Source organism: Mobula birostris, chromosome 31, assembly GCF_030028105.1.
Source record: "Mobula birostris isolate sMobBir1 chromosome 31, sMobBir1.hap1, whole genome shotgun sequence".
Lineage (NCBI taxonomy): Eukaryota > Metazoa > Chordata > Chondrichthyes > Myliobatiformes > Myliobatidae > Mobula > Mobula birostris.
Window position 1 is genome coordinate 23,590,475 of NC_092400.1, and position 22,656 is coordinate 23,613,130.

General features: G+C 42.4%; 2 protein-coding genes across 3 annotated transcripts in view; one reads left to right on the forward strand and one right to left on the reverse strand.

Annotated features, from left to right (window-relative positions):
* Positions 1-22,656, forward strand: part of emid1 (EMI domain containing 1) — a 431,206-nt gene that overhangs the window by 400,297 nt on the left and 8,253 nt on the right. The window contains exons 11-14 of one of the 2 annotated variants that reach the window (XM_072247702.1): positions 240-302; positions 2,937-2,981; positions 9,343-9,387; positions 16,806-16,896. In XM_072247702.1, the coding sequence (XP_072103803.1) occupies positions 240-302; positions 2,937-2,981; positions 9,343-9,387; positions 16,806-16,896 (244 nt within the window). Of the gene's footprint in view, positions 1-239; positions 303-2,936; positions 2,982-9,342; positions 9,388-16,124; positions 16,210-16,805; positions 16,897-22,656 lie in introns of both variants that reach the window. The other variant, XM_072247703.1, reaches the window with a different exon arrangement.
* Positions 1-22,656, reverse strand: part of rhbdd3 (rhomboid domain containing 3) — an 83,287-nt gene that overhangs the window by 9,963 nt on the left and 50,668 nt on the right. The gene's annotated exons all lie outside the window — the stretch shown is intronic.

Below are 22,656 nucleotides of genomic sequence, written 5' to 3' on the forward strand. Positions count from 1 at the left end.
AGTGACTGGTGTCCTTACTCAAAAATATAAAATTGAAACATAATATAGCACAAAATGAGTAGTGAATTCTGTTTTCTCATTAACGGACTTGGCCATGATAAATCAAAGACCATTGAATCCTCACATTATCATTTCCTAGAGAAAGAAAACTAGGTAACTGAATTAGGTCACTGAATGAGTACCATATCGTAAAGACCTTTTGTTTCACTCTTTCTTCTAATATACCTTTTTGTGCACAGGGAGCGCCTGGACGAGCGGGTTTACCAGGGCTAGAAGGACCTAAAGGTGAAAAAGGAGACCGAGTAAGTAGCATTTATGTCCCTGAAGTTGGAGCACAACATGAGCAAGGTACCAAAAGTGCAATTTGGGAGTGCAGCAGTAATTGCTGTTCCAGCTGATTAATTGAGAGAAGAAATAAGACCTCAAACATGCACCTTCATGCAGAAGTGCCAGGTGAATGATACTCACCCTCTACCTCCCCAGCATTACCTATACCAGCTAATTTGACTCACTGCCCATGGTATGTGACCTAGGTATCACAGAAGCCGTGGGTCTTGAAAACATTTCAGCTGTGGTATTTAAGACTTGTGATCTGTGCCAACTGTACTGCAAGTCTGAGCTATTCCAATACAACTGGAGAACTTATATGTACTTGACAGTGTGAAAAATAGTTCGGGTTATGTCTTGATCATAAAAAGTAAGACTCAATCATCATCACAGTGACAAACTCTCAATATTAGATGATACTTTGGCACAATAACCAATTTCAAGTGAGCTGCCATAATTACTTGTCAATATTAGTACCTTCCATTCTTGTGATCTCTACCTGCTAATGGAACAGCACAATCACTGTCAAATTCTCCTCCAAGTCATGTGATGACCATGGACTTCCATCCTTTGTTGTGTCTGGGTCATTGAACTGACCATTGACATTATAACATGGATGTTGACCCATTGTCTGGGTCTTTGAATTGACCATTGACATTATAATATGGATGTCCATCCATTGTCTAGGTCTACCATCTGACGTTATAACACTGATGTTGTCTTCTTCACAAAGATTCATCCCTTTTAAAGAGATTAGCTTTATTTGTCACATGAATATTGAAACGTACAGTGAAATGCGTCATTCACATCCTTTCAAATCAGTGAGGATGCTGCAGGAGGCAACCTACAAGTGTTGCCACACTTTCAACACTGACATAACAAGCCACAATTCACTAATCCTAAACATCTGGTATGTCACTGGAATGTGGGAGAAACCAGGGGACTCGGAAGGAACCCACACAATCACAGGGAAAATGTACAAACCCCTTACAGACAGCATAGAATTGAACCTCGTCTGGTGATCACTGGGGCTGTAAAGTGATGCACTAACCACTAGGCTACCGGGCCGCCCTTTGAGAAGTTTTGTTTAGAGGATAGCTTACCAAATATCAAGACAGACCAGAATTGTCTGCCTTGAGAGTGACGCTACCATCTATTTTTTTTTAAATAGTGTATTTTTTTATTCTATGTACTGATACAAGGCTGATGATGAAAGATCATACAAAGACTCAAAAGCCAGCAGGTTTGACCTAAGCTGAAATGGCAGCTATTTAGAAGTGACTGCGTCCTTGTAGTGGACTGGTTTTGGCACTCTCTGCAGCTATATGATAGACCACGTTGGCAGCGCAAGTAAGCCAGTACGGAAGCACACGTCCATGCATTCGGTTCTGTTGATTCACTTCTGATTGGATCTTGGGTCAGCTACTAATGGTACTTGACTGTTGCTGGAAAGTACAACATGCACCATTTTGGTGAGTGCTGACAACTGTTGCTTGATTTTAGTCCGTGCCACCATCCCTCCTTTTCTGTAGTCCTCTGTTGGGTGCTGGGATTGGAAGACTTGGATATAATGATCCAGTTCCATCAGGTTGGAGCTACAAACATTCGTGGCATTGAAAATCTTTCATTTCTAACCCCAAATAACACACCAATCTTTATAGAGCGATCAATTTCAATTTTCTGGGTGTCATTAACTCTGAGGACCTGACCTGTACCAAGCAAATCAACGCAGCCATAAAGAAGGCAAGACAGCAGCTATATGTCATTACGAGTTTGAGGAGATTTGGTATGTCACCAAAAGCACTCGCGAATTTCCACAGGCGTACCGTGGAGAGCATTCTAACTGGCGGCATCGCTATCTGGTATGGGGAGGGGGCAGCTGCTACTGCACAGGATTGAAGTAAGCTGGCGAGAGTTGTAAGATTAGTCAGCTCCATCATGGGCACTGGTCTCTGTTGCATCCAAGGCATCTTCAAGGAGTAGTGCCTCAAAAAGTCGGTATCCATCATTAAGGACCCCCATCACCCGGGGCATGCCCTCTTCTCATTGCTACTGTCTGGGAGGACATACAGAAGCCTGAAGGCACACACCCAACAATTCAAGAGCAGCTTCTTCCCCTCTGCCATCTGGTTTCTGAATGCACATTGAACCCATGAACAGTACACACCATATTTCACAGCTTTTTTTCTCTCTCTATTATTGTGTATTGCATTCTACTGCTGCCGCAAGGTTAACAAATTTCATGACAAATGCTGGTGATATTAAACCTGATTCTGATGTGACTGCTTTCAAAGAGAATACTTTCAATGAGAAATTTCCAACCATGAAGGTTAACTTTGTTTTACCCTTTCTCATCGGCCAGCTCTGTCCAAATCTAGTTTCTGCTCTTTGCTGCTGCCGGCCCTATATTTTAAATAACGATGTAACTTTGTGACTCACCATATGTGGGAATTTTTTTTTATTAATCCATACCACATGCATTGTAAATATCACAGACTTGAGTAGCACCACAGTCTCGTTGTCTTGAGCAATGACGGTAAAGTTCTGTTCTATTCTATTCCATCAAGTGGCTACATCGTGAGTGAAATTTGTGTTTAATTCTCCATCAGGGCCCTTCTGGATATCCTGGAGAAAGGGGTTACAGAGGAGAAACAGTAAGTTAGATCCTACCAGACTTTCAGGACTGTTTTTCCACTCTTTTAACTCAGTCTGATTGTGCATGCTGTACACCTTGACTTGTAACGAGATGACCAGGAGGGTTGGCAAATGCTCCAGACCACTAAGATGTGTTCGGGTAGGAGGGGAGGGTGCTGACCAGAAGTGTACGTCAAGGGAAGAAGTTGGGGTTGATGGGAGGATCTCACTAGGAGGATAACAGTAAGTTCATAGCCTGGTGATGCAATATTGTACCCTCGCTCCCTCTCCCATACACCCCATCACTCCCTCCCCACCTCTGACCACAACTAATAATCTTAAATCCATGTCTTTTCAATGAATTATGCATTTTGATGGCAGCACAGTGATTCTGAACACTCTAACACCAGTCCTTGCTGAGGGAAATCAAGCTAACACAAGGAATGGAAAACCCTACAAAAAGTAGTGGATGTAGCCCAGTCCATCACGGGTAAAGCCCTCCCCAGCCACTGAGCACATCTACACGCAACGTTGTCACAGGAAAGCAGCATCCATCCCAGGGACCCCGCCACCACCACTACTGTCTTCTCTCTTCTCACTGCTGCCATCAGGAAAAAGGTACAGGAGCCTAACGACTCACAACACCAAGTTCAGCAACAGGTTTTACCCCTGAACCTTCAGACTCTTGAACCAAATGGGATAACTTCACTCGACTTCACCTGCCCCTTCAATGAAATGTTCCCACAGCCTACGGACTCACTTTCAAAGTCTCTTCATCTCATGGTCTCAATATTTATAGCTTATTTATTTTTTAATGTTATTTACTTACTTTTGTATTTGCACAGACTGGTGCCTTTTACACGGTGGTTGAACACCCAGATTGGTGCAGTCTTTCATTGATTCTGTTATGGTTATTATTCTATTATGGATTTACTGGGTATGCCCACAAGAAAATGAGTCTCAGGGTGGTGTATGGTGACATATAACTACTTTGATAATAAATTTACTTTGAACTTTGAATGGGTTTCAAGTAGATAAATGTTCAATTCAGTGTGCTTATTTTTATGGAAAATTTTAACAGCAGAGGGAAATCAATACACAGAGAGTCCTTTACCCTGTTTATCTCGACATCTTGAGCTACCAAGATATCAAAATTCTTAACTCAGTGGAGATGGCTGAATCAAAGCCTGATTTTGCCACTAGAAACAAGTGATGTCTTTTACCTCAGAACAGACAACATTGTGATGTGGTTATAACTTGTCAGCAGTTGCTGACAACTAGTGAGTGCATTATCCAAGAATTCCCAGCCTTCGTGCTGATATATTCAGGGAAATATTGCACATACATGGAGACAGGCTTTTGTGAAACAATGCATATTTATCGTAACTCTATGATCAGTGTCTTAGTGTGTAAGTTTGAATTTCATTACATCTGTACGACAAACGTCTACAAATAGAGTCAGCATTGCTCCTGAAAGGATGCATCGTTTGTTATGATTAATGGTCATAGATTAAATGGGGTGAAAGTAGGCTCAGAGAAATCGGTGACTGATTCTCCAAGTAACTGTACACAGGCAGTGGAAGTAAAAATATATTCAAACTGTACCCTGTCTATTTCACATTTGTTTTGTTAACTTCTCCTTTTTCACGAGGCGAGTTGGATTACAGAGAGGTATTTCTTTTGTAGATTGTCTATTCCATAAACTTACTTAATCTTTTTATTCCATTTCTTCACTTGGACGTTTTATCCTTCCTGTGTTACCTAGAAGTATTTTGTTTTGAGATATACCATAAAGGTTAAGGGGTGACTTAATATCAAAGATACCATAGAAACTTCTTCCACTGATTGGGGAGTCTAACAGATGGAGAAAAGGTAAAGATTACACCTGGTCCTTTGCGATAGATATTGGGAAGCATTTCAAAGTTTAATGCTCAGAGTAAGCTTATTATCAAATATGTCAGCATATACAACCTGGAGATTCATTTTCTTGTGGGCATTCACAGTAAATACAAAGAAGCACAATGAAAGACCACACTTTACGAGACGGACAAGCACCAATGTGCAAAAGACAACAGACTGCACAAATACAAAAAGCAAAGTAATAATAATAAAATTAGCAATAGGTATTAAGACCATGAGATGAAGAGTCCTTGAAAGTGAGTCCACAGGTTGTGGGATGGGTGGGTGAAGTTGAGTGAAGTTAAACACAATGGTAGAATTTTTTTAAGCTCTTCCATAAACAGATGTCAATAGTAAAAAGCAACTTGAGTTAGTTCAATAGTTAATCGGGAATCTGGATCTCACTGAGATCCTCGTTAGCCAGAAGTACAAAGAACTATAGCAATAAGGCAAGTAAATGGAGCTTGGTTACAAATTAGACAAGAAAACTAAATAATCCATTTGGTAAGGGTCTTGGCCCAAAACGTCAACTGTATATTCCCCTCCATGGATGCTGCCTGACCTGCTGAGTTCCTCCTGTATTGTGTGTGTGTTGCTCTGGATTTCCAGCATCTGCAGAACCTCTTTTGTTCCAGTTGCACTGTTATTTTGATTATTTCAACTTGTGCTCAAACCGTTTGACAGCAGAGTGCATTTTCCGCTCTTTGCAGGATTGGACAGGTTAGAAGTACAATACTTCCCTGCACTAACCCTTAAGCCAAAAACCCAACCTCAGAACCGTGCACTAGTGTTGATGAGTGTTTTAATCTCTCTTGAAGGACCCGGTGACTGACTGCAGTATTCTTCACACATAAGACATAGGAGCAGAATTAGGCCATTCAGCCCTTCGACCATTCAGCTCCACCATTCTATCATGGCTGATTTATTAGAAATCTCAAACCCATTCTCCTACCCTTTCCCTGTAAAATTTGACACCCTGACTAATCAAGAACCTCCACTTACAAACACCCAATGACTTGGCCTCCACAGCCGTATGTGGTAATGAATTCCACAGATTCAGTACCCTCTGCCTGAAGAAATTCCTCTTCATCTTTATTTTAATTGGATGTCCCTGTATTCTGAGCCCCATTCTCCTCATCTGCCTAACTCCTCCTGTTTCGTCAGCACAATCTGGCCCTCTACCTATCATTGTATTGTCTGCAAAGCTGGCCACAAAGCCATCAAAATGTCATCCAAATCTGTGGTATATAACGTGAAAAGAAGCAGTCTCCCAACACCAACCACTACAGAATACCACTAGTCACAGGCAGCCAACCAGAAAAGGCTCCCTTTGTTCCCACTCTTTGCCTCCTGCCAGTCAGCCGATCTTCTATCCATGCTAGTATCTTTTCTGTACCACCATCAGATCTTGTTAAGCAGCCTCACATGCACCATATTGCCAATGGCCTTCTGAAAATCCAACTACACAACATCCACTTACTCTCCTTTGTCCACCTTGCTTGTTATTATCACAAATAATTCCAACAGATTTGTTCGGCAAGATTTCCCCTTGCTGACTTTGGCCTATTTTATCACGTGCCTCCACGTACCCCAAATCCTCATCCATAATATTGGACTCCAACGTCTTCCCAACTACTGAAGTCAGGCTAACTGGCCTATAATTTCCTCTTTTCTGCCTCCTATTGTGTTCACTCACTTATACAACTGATGAGACCCGAAGCCAGGGGATAGAAGACAAAGCTGGAACTCAAAATACCCCCTTATTCTGTAAAACCACACAACTACAAAAATCTTAGAACTCAACAGTACATCCCAAGGCTGAGACTGTATAAGGCATTGCTCAGACTGCACAGTTCTGGTGTCCTTATCTAAGAAAAGATACACCAGCATTGGAGAGGGTCCAAAGGTTTATGAGAATTATTCCGGGAATTAATGTATGACTGTTTGATGGCTCTGAGCCTGTACTGGCTGGAGTTTAGAAGAATGAGGAGGGATTCCATTGATACTTATCAAATATTGAAAGGCCTACACAGAGTGGGTGTGGACAGGATGTTTCATATAGTGGGTAAGTCTAGGACCAGAGGGCACAGCCTCAGAATAGAGCGGCATCCATTTAGAACAGAGATGAGAATGAATTTCTTTCACCAGAGAGTGGTGAATCCATGGAATTCATTGCCACGATCGGCTACGGAAATCAAGTCATTGAATATATTTAAAGTGGAGGTTGATAGGTTCTTGGTTAGTCAAAGTTTCCAGGGAGAAAGTAGGAGACTGGGGTTGAGAGAGATAATAAATCAGCCATGATGAATTTGTAGAGGAGACCTGACAGGCTGAGTGGCCTAGTTCTTCTCCTGTGTCTTATGGTCTCCCTACTCTAACACTGGCCCACTCACGTAAAGGCCGCTCCCACAATGCCCACGCCATTTAAACTTAACAACTTTATTTTTTATTGGCCCTTGCCAAATACCTAATTATGCACAATCCAATGTCTCCTCAGAAACTGTGATGAATGCCCCGACGGTCTCCGCTCACTTCTTTTGATCTCTCTCTCTCTCTCCTGCTACACAATCCACAGTCTCTTCACAACTGTGGTGCACAGAATGACCCTGTTTAATCATTATCATTATTGCCGTAAATCTAATCACATCGTTACATATCAAACTGATCATATTCTTAACTGCAGCCTAATCGGTTGATCTCTCTAACGCCAGAGATCCGTGGAGGCAACTTTAGCATTTTGTCCCAAAGTCAAATGCATATGGAGGCCTAATTAGATTAGATTAGATTAGACTCAACTTTATTGTCATTGTGCTGAGTACAGATACAATTAACATATAACCAGAAATGCAAAGAATACTGTTATTTACAAAATAACTGCGAATAAAAAGTAAGTGCTACAGCACACAAATATAAAAGTACTGAGACAGTACAATACAGATGCAATACTGCTTAGCGCTGTGATGTGAGGTTCAGCCGGGTCACAGCCTCAGGGAAGAAGCTCTTCCTGTGCCTGCTGGTGCGGAGCGGAGGCTCCTGTAGCGCCTACCGGATGGGAGGAGAGTAAAAAGTCCATGGTTAGGGTGAGATGCATCCCTGATAATGCTTTTACTACTACAGTGTAAATAATTGCTACTTACACTGTAACAATGTGGGCACGTGGCCAAGTAGTTAAGGCATTGGACTAGCTACCTGAAGGTCGTGAGTTCAAGCCCCAGCCGAGGGAACGTGTTGTGTCCTTGAGCAAGGCACTTAATCACATATTGCTCTGCGATGACACTGGTGTCAAGCTGTATGGGTCCTAATGCCCTTCCTTTGGACAACATTGGTGTTATGGAGAGGGGAGACTTGCAGCATGGGCAGCTTCCGGTCTTCCATACAACCTTGCCCAGGCCTGTGCCCTGGAGAGTGAAGACTTTCCAGATGCAGATCCATGGTCTCGCAAGACTAACGGATGCCTTTACTTTACACTGTAGCACAAGCAGAAACTAACTTCTCAACATAACCCAGGCAACTAACCTGAAAGGCTCCGGTTTGCATGTTTAGCAGCTCATTAGGTGTGATATTGACCAACCTCACAATTAGGCCAGGAAGAAAAAGATCTCTTCAATATGCAAAACCTCAGCACAAATTCAGACTTTGTAAATAAAAACAGATTAGTTTCTTTTTGCATCCCCACTTGCTGGGTGTGCAGGTACTTTCATTACACTATAAAAGATTGATAATTTAAATATTCAATCATTAAGGACCCCCACCACCTGGAACATGCCCTCTTCCCATTGCTACCATCAGGGAGGAGGTACAGGAGCCAGAAGGCACACACTCAATGATTCAGGAACAGCTTCTTCCCCTCTGCCATCTGATTTCTGAATGGACGTTGAACCCATGACCACTACCTCACTACTTTTTTGATCTCTGCTTTTGCACTACTGATTTATTGAGATACAGTGCAGAGTAGGCTCTTCCGGGGTTTGCAATATACATCATGAAATTCTTTTTCTTCGCAAACATCCACGAAAACAGAGGAGTGCCCCAAAGAATGAATAACAGTTAAATGTTAGAACCCCAAAGCCCCCCCGCTCCCCCTCACACACATAAGCAGCAGGAAGGCAACGACCACCCCCCCACCCTGCAAAAAAGTATCAGCGCCCTCCACTGATGCAGCAAGCATCAATAAAGACACAGATTTGCAGTACCTCAATGACTAATCGTTCACCCAGTAATTCGACATACCACAGGCTCCCTCTCTCTCCCTAATGAGGGAAAAAAAGGTGTCCCCATTTCACAACGAGACGGAGACATAACAAACAACCTGCTGATCTACGAAGTTAAAAGTCTGTTGCATCGCTTTTTCCAAGCTCTGCCCCCAGCAGCTAGCCCACTGTTCCCGATGTTCCGTGTTCTGCTGCCGCACAACATATTTTATTACCTCTGCCGGTGATGTTAAACCTGATTCTGATCCAGATTATTTGTTATATCGTATAGGGGGAGCCAGGAACAAAAGGAGAACCCGGAGATAAAGGACCACCGGTAAGACACTATTGATTAAACTTCCTCATAACTGGAAAAGAACTTCATGTAATTAATTAATAACCATGCTCCATTTAACGTGAAACTTAAAAATACACTATAATATCATCGTCAAAAGTACAAACTACAGAATATTTGATAGTAAGCATTTAGAGTTCTGTAGGCTTGTTAAGATCTAATTCAGCATCATTTCATTACTGCATTAAATAAGAGTGTTTTGATTGTTTGCTTTTGAAGATCATTTACAAAAGGTATACTCTCCTGTTACTGATATAGGATGCATGAGTATTGGAGCCAATTGATAATTGTGTGAGTGCACCAAATTTACTAACATCCACATATCTAGCAGTCTTGATCTTTGTTGTTCTGGCAAGCTGGCAAATGTAAAAAAAAATCATTACCAAATGTTGTATGATTAGTAATGTAAATTGTTCCAGTTTTCACATAAAATCATTAATACCTTTGCAGATACACGATTATAAATCTGCAGTATTGTGAGCAGTTTTGGGCCCCTTATCTAAGAAAGGATGTGCTGATATTGGAGAGGGATCAAAGGAGGTTCACAAAAATGATTCTGTGATTGAAAGGCTTACCCATATGAGGAGTGTTTGATGGCTCTGGGCCTGTACTCACTAGGATTCAGAAGAATGAGGTGGTAGTTTGGGGTGGGAAATCTTGTTGAAGCCCATCGAATGTCAAAAGACCTTGGAAGAGTAGATGTGGAGAGGATGTTTTCTATGGTAGGGGAGTCTAAGACCAGAGGATACAACCTCACAATAGAGGCACAATTATTTAGAATGGAGATGAGGAGGAATTTCTTTAGCCAGGAATCTGTGGAATTCGTTGCCACAGGTGGCTATGGTGGGCAAGTCATTGGGTATATTTAAGGCAGAGATTGATTGATTCTTGACTAGTCAGGGTATGAGGGATACGGGGAGAAGGCAGGAGATTGGGGCTAAGAGGAAAAGTGAGCAGACTCAATGGGCCTAATTCTGCTCTTATATACCGTATATTTTATGGTATCCTGTTTAAAAATCTATCTGCTTGCTGTGATTTTGGGGCAGTAAGTTTCCCTGGCATTTAAAGCAATCCCCCATAACCAGGTTCTCTTTTGACTTTCCCACAATCTCCCACAAGACATCTGTCAAAAGCCAAAAGATGCCCGAAAGCAAAGTGCTTCAGACGTTGGAAATGTCTTAAAAAATAAATTTCTGGAATTCGTCACCAAGTCAGGCAGCATCTGTTGAGAGCAAGTGGAGACAAGCATGATAACTATTCATCAGAATGTAGAAATTTGGAGTTGCTCCTTTGCCGATAGGAAGTAAGTAATGATGTGATGACTTGGCTGGCCCTCCAGTTCCTCTGAGTTCTCTCCTGAACCCCTCTACAAGTGAAAACTTGTACAAGAGGAATAGACTTAGTTATCCATGCTACTTCGTTTAGGAACTTCTCTGACCCCCTAACTCAAACCATCTCCAGGTTAGTATCATATCTCAGCGTATTGATTATCACTTACTTTTAGGTGGTTTGCAAAGTAAACTGAGTAAGGTTTCTGTGACATTGTACTCAAACATCAGAATTTCTGAGAACTAATCCATTGCAATTTAATGTCTGGTTGCAGAGAGTATCTTGTGGAGATCACAATGATAAAGGCAATAGGCTCATAGAGTGCTGCGGCACAGAAGCAGGCCCTGCGGCCTATCTAGTCTGTGCCGGCCCGGTCTTCTGCCTTGTCCTATCTACCTGCACCCATACCATTGCCCTCCAAACCTCTGTCATCCATGTATATAGCTATCAAAACACCTCTTAAATGACAATGATGGTGTCTAGTGTAATGATCATAAAGTGTCAAGTTTAGGCTAGACCAGGGGTTCCCAACCTTTTTTATGCCCTACCATTAACCAAGGGGTCTGTTAACCTCAAGCTGGGAAACTCTGGGCTAAAGCTTAGAACATAGGCTAAAGCATGAACATGCCTTTTGACCCACAATGTCAACCTAACGAAATCGGTCTGGTTGCATCCCTGCCTGCTTACGTTCAAGATTCAAGTCTATTTATCACGTGTACGTCAAAACGTGCAGTGAAATGCGTCATTTGCGTTAACAGCCAACACACTCAAGAGTGTGCTGTGGGGCAGCCCACAAGTGTTGCCACACACTCCGGCACCAACGTGGGATGCCCATGATGCTTGGCAGAGCAAAGCAGGACTCAACGAGCAACAAGACAACAGCCACAAAACAAGCCCCCCATCCCCATCCCTCCCCCTCAATCACTCACATACACAGTCTTCTAAATCCAGGACAGGCCATCTTCTTCAGCTTTCCAACTCGAATGGATCTAAATGTCCCCTACATGTTGCTATTGTATCTGCTTGTACCATCTACCCAGCAGTGCATTCCTGGCCTCTACCACTCACACTATGGGGAAAAAAAAATTGCCATGTACATCTCCTTTAAATCTTCCCCTCTCTCCCCTTAGACCTATACCTTCTAGAATTTGGCATTTCCACTCTGAAAAAGATTCTATCTATCCATGCCTCTGATAACTTTACATATTTCCAACAGGTTGTCCTTCAGCCTCAAACACTCCAAAGAAAATAATCCAAGTTTGTCCAGCCTCCGTTACAGCTAATATTCTCTAACCCAGGCGACCCGTCCTTCTGAACCTGCTCTGCACCTTCTCCAAAACTTCCACCTCCTTCCCGTCGTGTAGGAACCAGACCTGCACGCAATGCTCTAAAGGTGACCTGACCAGAGAAAATTTACATGGATGTTGCCGAGTCTGTCGGACCTGAGTTAGAAAGAAAGACTGAGTAGGTTAGGATTTTATTCCTTGGAACGTAGAAGATTGAGAAGAGATTTGATAGAGGTATACAAAATTATGAGGGGTAAAGATAGGGAAAATGCAAGCAGGCTTTTTCCACTGAGGTTGGGTGGGATTACAACCATAGGCCATGGGTTAAGGGTGAAAGGTGAAAGGTTTAAGGGGAACCTGAAGGGAACTTCTTCACTCGTAGTGTGCTGAGAGTGTGAATCGAGCTCCCAGTGCAAGTGATGCATGTATACTCGATTTCAATGTTAAAGAGAGGTTTGGATAGGCACATGGATGGTAGGGTTATGGAGGGCTATGGGCCCATTTCAGGTCAATGGGAGTAGGCAGTTTAAATAGATCAGCATAGATTAGATGGGCCAAAGGCCCTGTTTCTGTGCTATATCTTTCTATGACTCTGAGGTTTCATACAGCTGCAACATGACTTCCCAGCGTTTATACTCAATACCCTGATTGATGGCACACACCTGATTTACCACTCTATCCATTGGTGTTACCACTTAAAAGGATTGAAAGGCTTATCATATGAGGAGTGTTTGATGGCTCTGGGCCTGTACGCACTGAAATTTAGAAGAACAAGGAGGGATCTCATTGAAACCTATTTAATGTTGAAAGGCCTAGATAGAGTGGATGTGGAGAGGATGGTAGAGAAGTCTAGGACCAGAGGGCACAATCTCATAACAGAGGGACACCAATTTAGAATGGAGATGAGGAAGAATTTCTTTAGCCTGAAGGTGGTGAATCTGTGGAATTCGTTGCCACAGGCAGCTGTGGAGGCCAGGCCATTGACCGTATTTGAGAGTGACCTGGCCTCCACAGAGGGCGATAGTTTCTTGATAAATCAGGGCGTGAAAGGTTACGGGAAGAAAGCAGGAGAATGGGGTTGAGAGGGAAATGGATCAGCAACGGCCTAATTCTGCTCCAATGTCTTATGGTCTGAAAGGCAGCCCGGGCTAGCATCCTAAGATCCCTCTGTACTTCAATGCCCCTATGAGTCATGCCATTTATTGTATACCTTTCTCTTGCATTTGACCTCCCAGTTCACACTTGTCTAAATTAAACTCCGTCTGCCATTTCTCTGCCCAAGTTTCCAACTGCTCTATTTGCTACTGTGCTGGGAGCCTTCCGCACCATTCACAACCCCACCAGTTGTGCAATCTGTAAAGGTGGAATTATTTTTAAGACCTTTGTACAAACCTCATTTCACTAGCTTTCACTGACCTGACCTCCTTCTCCCTTGCTGTTCGCTGATATGTAGATTAGCACAGGGAAAAGCTCTGTGAATGTGTCTTGACACTCTGTGGCAATGTCATCTAAGGGTCATGCTGCCAACTTCATGTTGAGGCATTGCTGCAAAGGCAACGTCAACGTTGTGGATACAAGCGAGAGAGGCCATTTGATTACTTCAGAGGATTATAACACCTTCCTATTAGACCAATGTTCATCTGTTACTTAAATAAAGATCTTTCCCCTCCAATAATGCCGCTAAAAGCCCACACCAAATATTAGCTAAAGGAATGCATTGAAGGTGAGAGGGGGTAGGTTCAAAGGGGATGAGAGAGAGGAGTAAGTTTTTTACTCCAAGAGTGATGGTTGCCTGGAATGCACTGCCTGGTATGGCGATAGAGGCAAATATATTAGAGGCTTTTAAGAGACGTTTGGATAAGCACGTGGATGGAGGGATATGGACATGGTGTAGGCAGGAGGGATTAGTGTTTGGGCGTTTCTGATTTGCTTTTTAGCTGGTTCGGCACAACATTATGGGCCAAATCTCCCGCTCCTGTGCTGTACTCTTCTACGTTCTACGAATGCTTTCCCTAAATTAGTGTTAAACTTTCCATCTGCCATTGGGTATTTGCACTGTCGTGTTTGTTAGTTCTGTTGAAATAGTATCTTGCTTTACCTTGGAGAAAATGACTCTCTTTCACTCCTCGCCCCCCCAAAATTTGCCATACCATCTGGGCAACGGGAGTCACACTTTATATATCTGCAGTTCTGATAGGAAGCCTTGCTCAATAACAACACACAATAGAATTAAATTTGGGGAACTTTCTGCGTGAATTTCTGATCAACTGAGCTTCAGGTTCATACCCTTAATAACCTTTGAGTAGCTAATTGTCCGTAGAAATTTAATCTCACAGCTTTTGGGATGGGTGCCCAGTGTGGCTGCTACTGACCCAGGCACAACACGTGGAAGAGAGAATCAGAGAGAAACCAGGGTTTCAAAGTATGAAACAGAAAATGATGTTACACTGATAATGCAGATACAGTTCTGCTCTTCCAAGGAAACCTTCTGAGTATTCGTCTACTACAATAAACTGGTAATAACAGCGTAGCTGCTCAGTCCTGTTTGCGTGGGCGGGGTGGATTTCTTAGAACCACCAACAACACGAACTGTAACTTGCTCCTTATCAATTCCTCCTGGTTCACAAGGTCAGGGATTATGGACCTAGAATTTCTATTCCAGTAACTGCCCTTTTGATGTGAGCAACCTTGTTTTGAGATTCTAGCCAAAACCCCTCCTTGTGGTTTGGCAAATCCCCCACTTTTGTGTCACTTGAGACCAAGCATCTTCATCCAAAGGTAAGGGAAGGAAAGCTATGCTGACTATCTACTTCCACCACACAGCATTGTGGTCTAAGTCTGACAGCAAGTTATCCATATACATTTTCTATTGTGGATGATGGGTAACCATGGATTAACACGACTGTTTTCATTAACTTTAGAGTTTGGTTTTGTTGAGCTAATGACTTACTCAGTAAATGATCCTATATTTTAACAAATACAACAGAATCATTATAAGTGCAATAGGCTTTAATGAATTTCCCATTCTATAAATTCTTGATGATCTGCCTTAGTGTTTTCTTTTGGGGCTGAATGCTGAGATTGTATCCCCTCACTGAATTCACTTCTTTTTTAAAAAATTCTGTAAAACTTTTTGAAATCAAAACTTGCATTTTGCTTTCTTCTGAGACGGTATCTTTGGTGGTCATGAAACAATTATGTTCTTGGTATTACTGAAGCGAAGCTGTTGCAATCTATTCTCAAACTCAAAATATATTTCCTAATTATGGATACAGAGGTGGTTTCTAGGCTCATTGTTTAGCATTGATGATTTTGTTCTATATATTTTATGTTTATTTAAAGTCTATACTTTGTTGATTCCTAAAAATACCACATGACTGAAAGAAAGAATGCTTATGAAAATTGTTTTGGGGTGTTTTGCTCTCTGAAACTGAGTGCAGATAACTTTAAGTAAACTTGGCAAATTATGCCAGTCATATTATAAATGTGCCAATAAATCATTTACCTGTTCCTCATGCAACAGGAAGGGGATACAGCTGTGGAAATGTCATTAAAACTGTCCTCCATTCATGTTGTCTTGTTGCATGACTTACCATATTGTGTACGTTGCCTGATTCTAATAATTTGCATCTGGCTGCTTCATTAAACAGAGAAATATTAGCATGCTGATGTGTCGTCACTTCACGTCTGCCTTGTGAAACATTTCAAGTAATAATAATATGTAATAAGATATAGTTTGCATCATTACTAAACAAAATATCACCATTGCTTGAGGAAAAGTGAAAAGTTTGAAAATAATGTTTTGCATTTTCCTGAGGGAATAATTTGATTGATTTGATAAGAAAAGTGTACTGAGCTAGCTTGTTTGGTAGTCTTCTTGAAACATCCGAACTCTTGATGAATGCATTGTTATGACTACTTAAAAGTACTATCTAGTGTTTGCGGTTTAGAGACTGAAATGGAACGTGCATGCTGCTGTCTCTGTCGTTTAGTCGTTCATATGGAATGCTGATATTGAGGCCAATCCCTACCAAACAAAAAGGAGGATATGACAGCAAGCCAGTTGCTGGCATTTCCCTTGATGGCTGTATCTGTCTTCCACAGGGGGAAGGTATACACCAAATCCGGGAAGCTTTGAAGATTTTAGCAGAGAGGGTATTAATCTTGGAGACTATGATTGGTATTCATGGTGAGTAAAGGGAATAGATCAACATTTGCACTGAGTCTTGTGGCCAAGCACAACAGAATACACAACGGAAGGTTAAAGATGAACTGTTTCGCTTATTTGGAACATTATTACCAGATTGAATTGTCTCAATCACATTAGATATAAGGAAGGAATTAAAATTAAAAGGACGTTACCACAATATCAACAAAAAAAATCTTCCTTGTTGTGTGTCTGAGTGTGATGTTCAGTTCTCAGTACAAATCAGTGCTGTAATGATGCTATGTATGTGTGTGTGTGTGTGTGTGTGTCTGTGTGTATGTGTGTGGGAGTAACCAAATACCCAGACACTGGAACAGTGGGAACCAAGAAGGCCTGCGACTTAATCCAAAATAATCTCTTATACTGTAACAAAAAAATGATAACAAAAGCCTGCAAATAGCATTGAAAATTTGCCATATTTACCAGCTAATCATTTGTTAAAAAAAAGTTGTAAATAATAATTAATAAAATATTGAAAATGGTTAGAACACAGCTGACCTGGTTCCCGAGTCCTGGTCAAAACTAGTTTTTAACTGGGGAACAAAACATTTTCTGTTGCTGTTTTCGATCTCCACCAGGCTGTTAGTTGGCAGATGTTCCAAGATCTTCAAGCTGAATTAGAAGTTCTGGCTAGAAGGGTAACCTTACTGGAAGCCATCGTGTGGCCAGGTAACCAAGTGGTCAAACATTAAAAGTTGCAGTATTCATGCTTATGAATGACTTCTATTTTTATACTGGCTAACAATCCTCCACAGATTTGGATGGGAGTGATGCAGAGAAGGATTTAGTTATCCTTCTTTTGTTAAGTATGGAATTTTAAATAATTTCAATGAAAACAAGCCAATGCACACACTCAAGAAAATCTACAGATGCTGGAAATCCAAAGCAATGCACACAAAACGCTGGAGGAACTCAGTAGGTCAGGCAACATCTATGGAAAAGAGTAGACAGTCAACATTTCAGGCTGCAACCCTTCTTCAGGACTTCAGAATATCAACTGTTTACTCTTTTCCATAGATGGTGCCTGGCCTGCAGACTTCCTCCAGCGTTTTGTGTGTGTTGCTAATACACGATTGCTCTTTGAACTCAGTGTAATGCTGACAAATAACATGTAAATTAAAGCCATCGACTTAAGGCACCAGGAAGCATATCCCTCATATTGATCATGATATAGATACATTTTCATGATCTTATACAAAGCTGAAAATTTTAACAATTTATACATACAAGATAGTACTTAGATGCTGGAAACTCAAGAGTAACACATACCAGATGCTGGAGGAACTCAGCAGGTGAGGCAGCATCTATAGAGAGGAATAAAGGGCCGACATTTTGGGCCAAGACTTTGTTGCCAGTCTTCTTCCTGCTCTCACTTTCACCTGATTCATTTCTAACTCCTTAACTGACACGACTGTATCCATCTCACTCCATACCTCTTTCTGTTTGTAAGCCCCACTTATCCCAGCCAAAGCAAGGATAAGGTTCTCTTTGTTGTTACTTTCATAGAAACATAGAAAATAGGTGCAGGAGTAGGTCATTCGGCCCTTCGAGCCTGCACCGCCATTCAGTATGATCATGGCTGATCATCCAACTCAGAACCCTGCACCAGCCTTCCCTCCATACCCCCTGATCCCTTTAGCCACAAGGGCCATATCTAACTCCCTCTTAAATATAGCCAATGAACTGGCCTCAACTGTTTCCTGTGGCAGAGAATTCCACAGATTCACCACTCTCTGTGTGAAGAAGTTTTTCCTAATCTCGGTCCTGAAAGGCTTCCCCTTTATCCTCAAACTGTGACCCCTCGTTCTGGACTTCCCCAACATTGGGAACAATCTTCCTGCATCTACCCTGTCCAATCCCTTTAGGATTTTATACATTTCAATCAGATTCCCCCCTCAATCTTCTAAATTCCAACGAGTATAAGCCTAGTTCATCCAGTCTTTCATCATATGAAAGTCCTGCCATCCCAGGAATCAATCTGGTGAACCTTCTTTGTATTCCCCCTATGGCAAGGATGTCTTTCCTCAGATTAGGGGACCAAAACTGCACACAATACTCCAGGTGTGGTCTCACCAAGGCCTTGTACAACTGCAGTAGTACCTCCCTGCTCCTGTACTCGAATCCTCTCGCTATAAATGCCAGCATACCATTTGCCTTTTTCACCGCCTGCTGTACCTGCATGCCCACTTTCAATGACTGGTGTATAATGTATACACCAGTATTTTCCACCCCTCCAGGCTTCATATTCAAAAGATCATCATCCGTAATTGCTGCCAGTGTCACTATTGGCATTTTGCCCTCCCCTTTCCACCATTTCCTCTATGATTCCCTAGCTCACTCATTCATCTCCTCTGATGCCCACTCACCTTGTCACAGCACCCTCCTATGTAACCACAAGTGATGCCTTTTCACTTTTTGCCACCATCCACAGAACCAAACAAGTCTTTCTAATTACTTCATTCTAATCTGATCTGGCACTACGGTAGCATAGCGGTTAGAGCGGACACTATTAGAGCTCGGGGCATCAGAGTTCAGAGTTCAATCCCAGCATCCTCTGCATGGAATGCGTGGGTTTCCTCCCACAGTCGGAAGACATACTGCTTTGTACGTTAATTGGTCGATTTCACTTTGCAAAGCAGCTCTGCTTACTCTGTGAGGATGTGTCTGATATTCCACTGTCCAACCCACTCCACACTTGGACCTCTCCCACCAGTCCAGCAAAATCCAACATAACATAAAGTGTGTCACTTTGCAGCTCTGGGGACTCAACAATAAATTCCGCTGATTTTGGATAGCCAGCCTCCTGACTACAGGTCACCACGCTGTAGAAGTAACTCTGACTCTTCTTCCAGACTTTCTTTCTCACAGCTGCTGCCTGACTTGCTTGGTATTTTCAACATTCTTCTTTATTTCACATTACGGGTAACCCTGTTCAAAGTAATTGAGTGATTTGTTTCCCCCTTATGAGCATTAAAATGTAACACTCCCCCTCCCCCGCCTTTCATGGATGGCCGCTGCTTGCTGGAAGAGCACCTCCCACGTCATTTGCCGACTGACTGAGGAAAGTGAGTCAGTGCTTTTAAAGACATCTTTCTGACTGCCTCAAAAAGGAGTAGGAAGATGGAATGGGAAGCAGGAAAATGGAAAGCAAGAAGGATAAAGCAAGTTGAGTGAGTGGGGCAGATCGTGGTTTTGCTGAAGAGTTCACCCTGACTATGATTAGCATTGTGTCAGCACGAGTGATTGCAGGTGCCAGCCATCTGATCCATAGATCAAGGGTTATACACAGAACCTGGCCAAGTGGTTAAGGCGTCGGTCTAGTGATCTGAAGGTCGCTAGTTCGAGCCTCAGCTGAGGCAGCGTGTTGTGTCCTTGAGCAAGGCACTTAACCACACATTGCTCTGCGACGACATCGGTGCCAAGCTGTATCGGCCCTAGCGCCCTTCCCTTGGACAACATTGGTGGCATGGAGAGGGGAGACTTGCAGCATGGGCAACTGCCGGTCTTCCATACAACCTTGCCCAGGTCTGCGCCCTGGAAACCTTCCAAGGCACAAATCCATGGTCTCACGAGACTAATGGATGCTTATTATTATTATACATAGAACATAGAAATCTACAACACACTACAGGACCTTCGGCTCACAATGTTGTGCCGACCATGTAATCTACTCTAGAAACTGTCTAGAGTTTCCCTAGCGCATAGCCCTTTATTTTTCTAAGCTCCATGTACCTATCTAACAGACTCTTAAAAGACCCTGTTGTATCCACTTCCACCACCGCCATCGGCAGTGCATTCCATGCACCCACCACTCTCTGTGTGAAAAAGTTACCCCTGACATCCCCTTGAAACCTTAAGGTTTCAAGCACCTTAAAACTACGCCCCCTCTTGTTAGCCATTTCAACCCTGGGAAAAGGCCTCTGGCTATCCACATGATCAATGCCCCTCATCATCTTATACACCTCTATCAGGTCACCGCTCATCCTCCATCGCTCCAAGGAGAAAAGGCCAAGTTCACTCAACCTGGTAACCTATTCTCATAAGGTATGCCCTTCAATCCAGGTAACATTCTTGTAAATCTCCCCTGCACTCTCTCTATAGTATCCACATCCTTCCTGTAGTGAGGTGACCAGAACTGAACACAGTGGTCTTATATAGCTGTAACACTACCTTGCAGCTCTTGAACTCAATCCCATGGCTGATGAATGCCAACACACCACACACCTTCTTAACAACACTGTCAACCTGCGTGGCAGCTTTGAATGTCCTATGGACACAGACCCCAAGATCTCTCAGATCCTCCACACTGCCAAGAGTCTTACTATTAATATTATATTCTGTCTTCAAATTTGACCTACCAAAATGAATCACTTCACACTTATCTGAGTTGAAGTCCATCTGTCACTTCTCAGCCCAGTTCTGCATCCATCAATGTCCCACTGTAACCTCTGACAACCCTCTAGACTATCCACAACACCCCCATAATGAAGTATTGTTACTGGTTCACAGAATTCTTGATTTTTACAGAGGGCTGCTGCTCATTTTTAATTAAAAAATGTACTTTGGAATGATGTCCAGGTTCAAACTCATTTCATTGAGAGCTTTTGGCACATCGGCATTCATTAGTGTGGGCGTTGAGTTTCAAAGTTGGGAGTTTATGTTGTAGTTGTACGAGGCATTAGTAATACAGGTTGAGTACTCCTTACCAAAATGCTTGGGGCTGGAATGCTTCAGATTTTGGATTTTTTCAGATATCACATAATGAGATAGCTTGGGATCGCCATCATTTCTGACTCTGAATTTATGTGCTTCTGGTAAGCAGTCTTTGTCTTACAGTTGTTCATCACACATACATACTTAACAATAAAAAATATTACATGCCATTAATATATTGAAAATATAATGTGAGCGTTGTAACAAAAGCAGCACAACAGCATCGGGAGAGGATACCTGAATATGCTGTTAATCGACAACAAACCACGTCAGGCTTTCCCTTATGACACTGTATTTGTATTTCACTTATTCTTAGGTTTTATGGAAGATATAAAAACAATCAGCACTGTAAGCTTGTTCTAGTTTTAGATTTTCATCAGCAGCGATCTTCGCAAACTCTAATGAATGCCTCTGCTGCTTCGTAATCAGTAGACCCTTTACCTTTTAAATCTTTAAAAATTTAATGGCGTGCCTTTTCTTACATTTCTGCAACCAGAATATTCTGAATATTCACAATTACTTTCAATTCTCAGTTCATCGTGATAGATCTTTGGTTGTTTCATGATCGGCATACCATTAAATGACATATGTTTGTTGCATCTGTGCACAACCTCATATCAATTCAAGAAAGCACGGACGCGGGAGATGGCTTTAATGGGTGTATACATATTGCAGCGAAAGAGAGAGAGAACAACATGCATGCATAGACAATAGCGCATGTGCAGAAAACAGATCAGTGCATAGTGCTGTGGGGCGAGTTATTGCCCTGAAAGAAATCCATCCATACATTACACTTCCTCCCCCTTTAGATTAATCCAACATAAAACTGTATATGTACAAAACATTCAATTTCCTTTTAATAAACATGCTTTCACAATAGCAGTGCAAAACTAACTTCACAGTTTTGAAGGTTCAGTCTGTTGGGTGGTGCTCTGTTTCTTTCAGGTTAGTGCCTCTGGGCCTGTGGAGTGGCATCAGGTTTGGTAGTTGTCTTCTCCAAGACAACGTCCTCAGTTTCTGGTGTCGCGTTGCTGTCAGTGACACCTTCACTGAGAAGTAAGTCCGATGACTGTAATGTGTCCGTCTTAATGGATGCAGTCGACTCAGGTGTCTTCTTCGGTTGAGCGTCCAGTACCTGATCCACATGACCTCTCCACGTCTGATCTCCAACATCCTCTGTGTACATCAGTGGTCCAGTTCTTGTAGCCTTCTTGCCAGGTGTCCAGTTGTCTGCTCGGTAACCACACGCTAGGACTTCCTGTCCAATTTTGAAGCTCCTTGCTGCTTCACTTGACAACTGGCTAAACTGTTTATTCTGCACTTCCCTCTGTTGGTCTGGTTTCCGGAGGTCAATGCGAAATCTCAGATTCCTGCTCATGAACAGCATTGCAAGTGTTTGTCGTCACATGAACGGAAATCCAATACACAAAAAGGAAGTTGTCCACCTTGGGCTGTAGAGAAATGTCCTCCTTGTCCAATGCTTTAATGAACTCCTTGAAGGTTCAGATCAATGTTTCAGCTAACCCATTCGTTGCTGAGTGGTGATGAGCTGACTTAAAATATCTGATGCCATTTTTCTTCATGAACAGTCAGAATACTTCTGACCTGTATTGTGGTCCATTGCCACTCACAATTTGTCCTGATAAGCCATTTCTGGCAAAGGTAGTCCTCAGGCCAGAAGCATTCTTTGCTGCGGTGGTTGACTTCATTGGTATA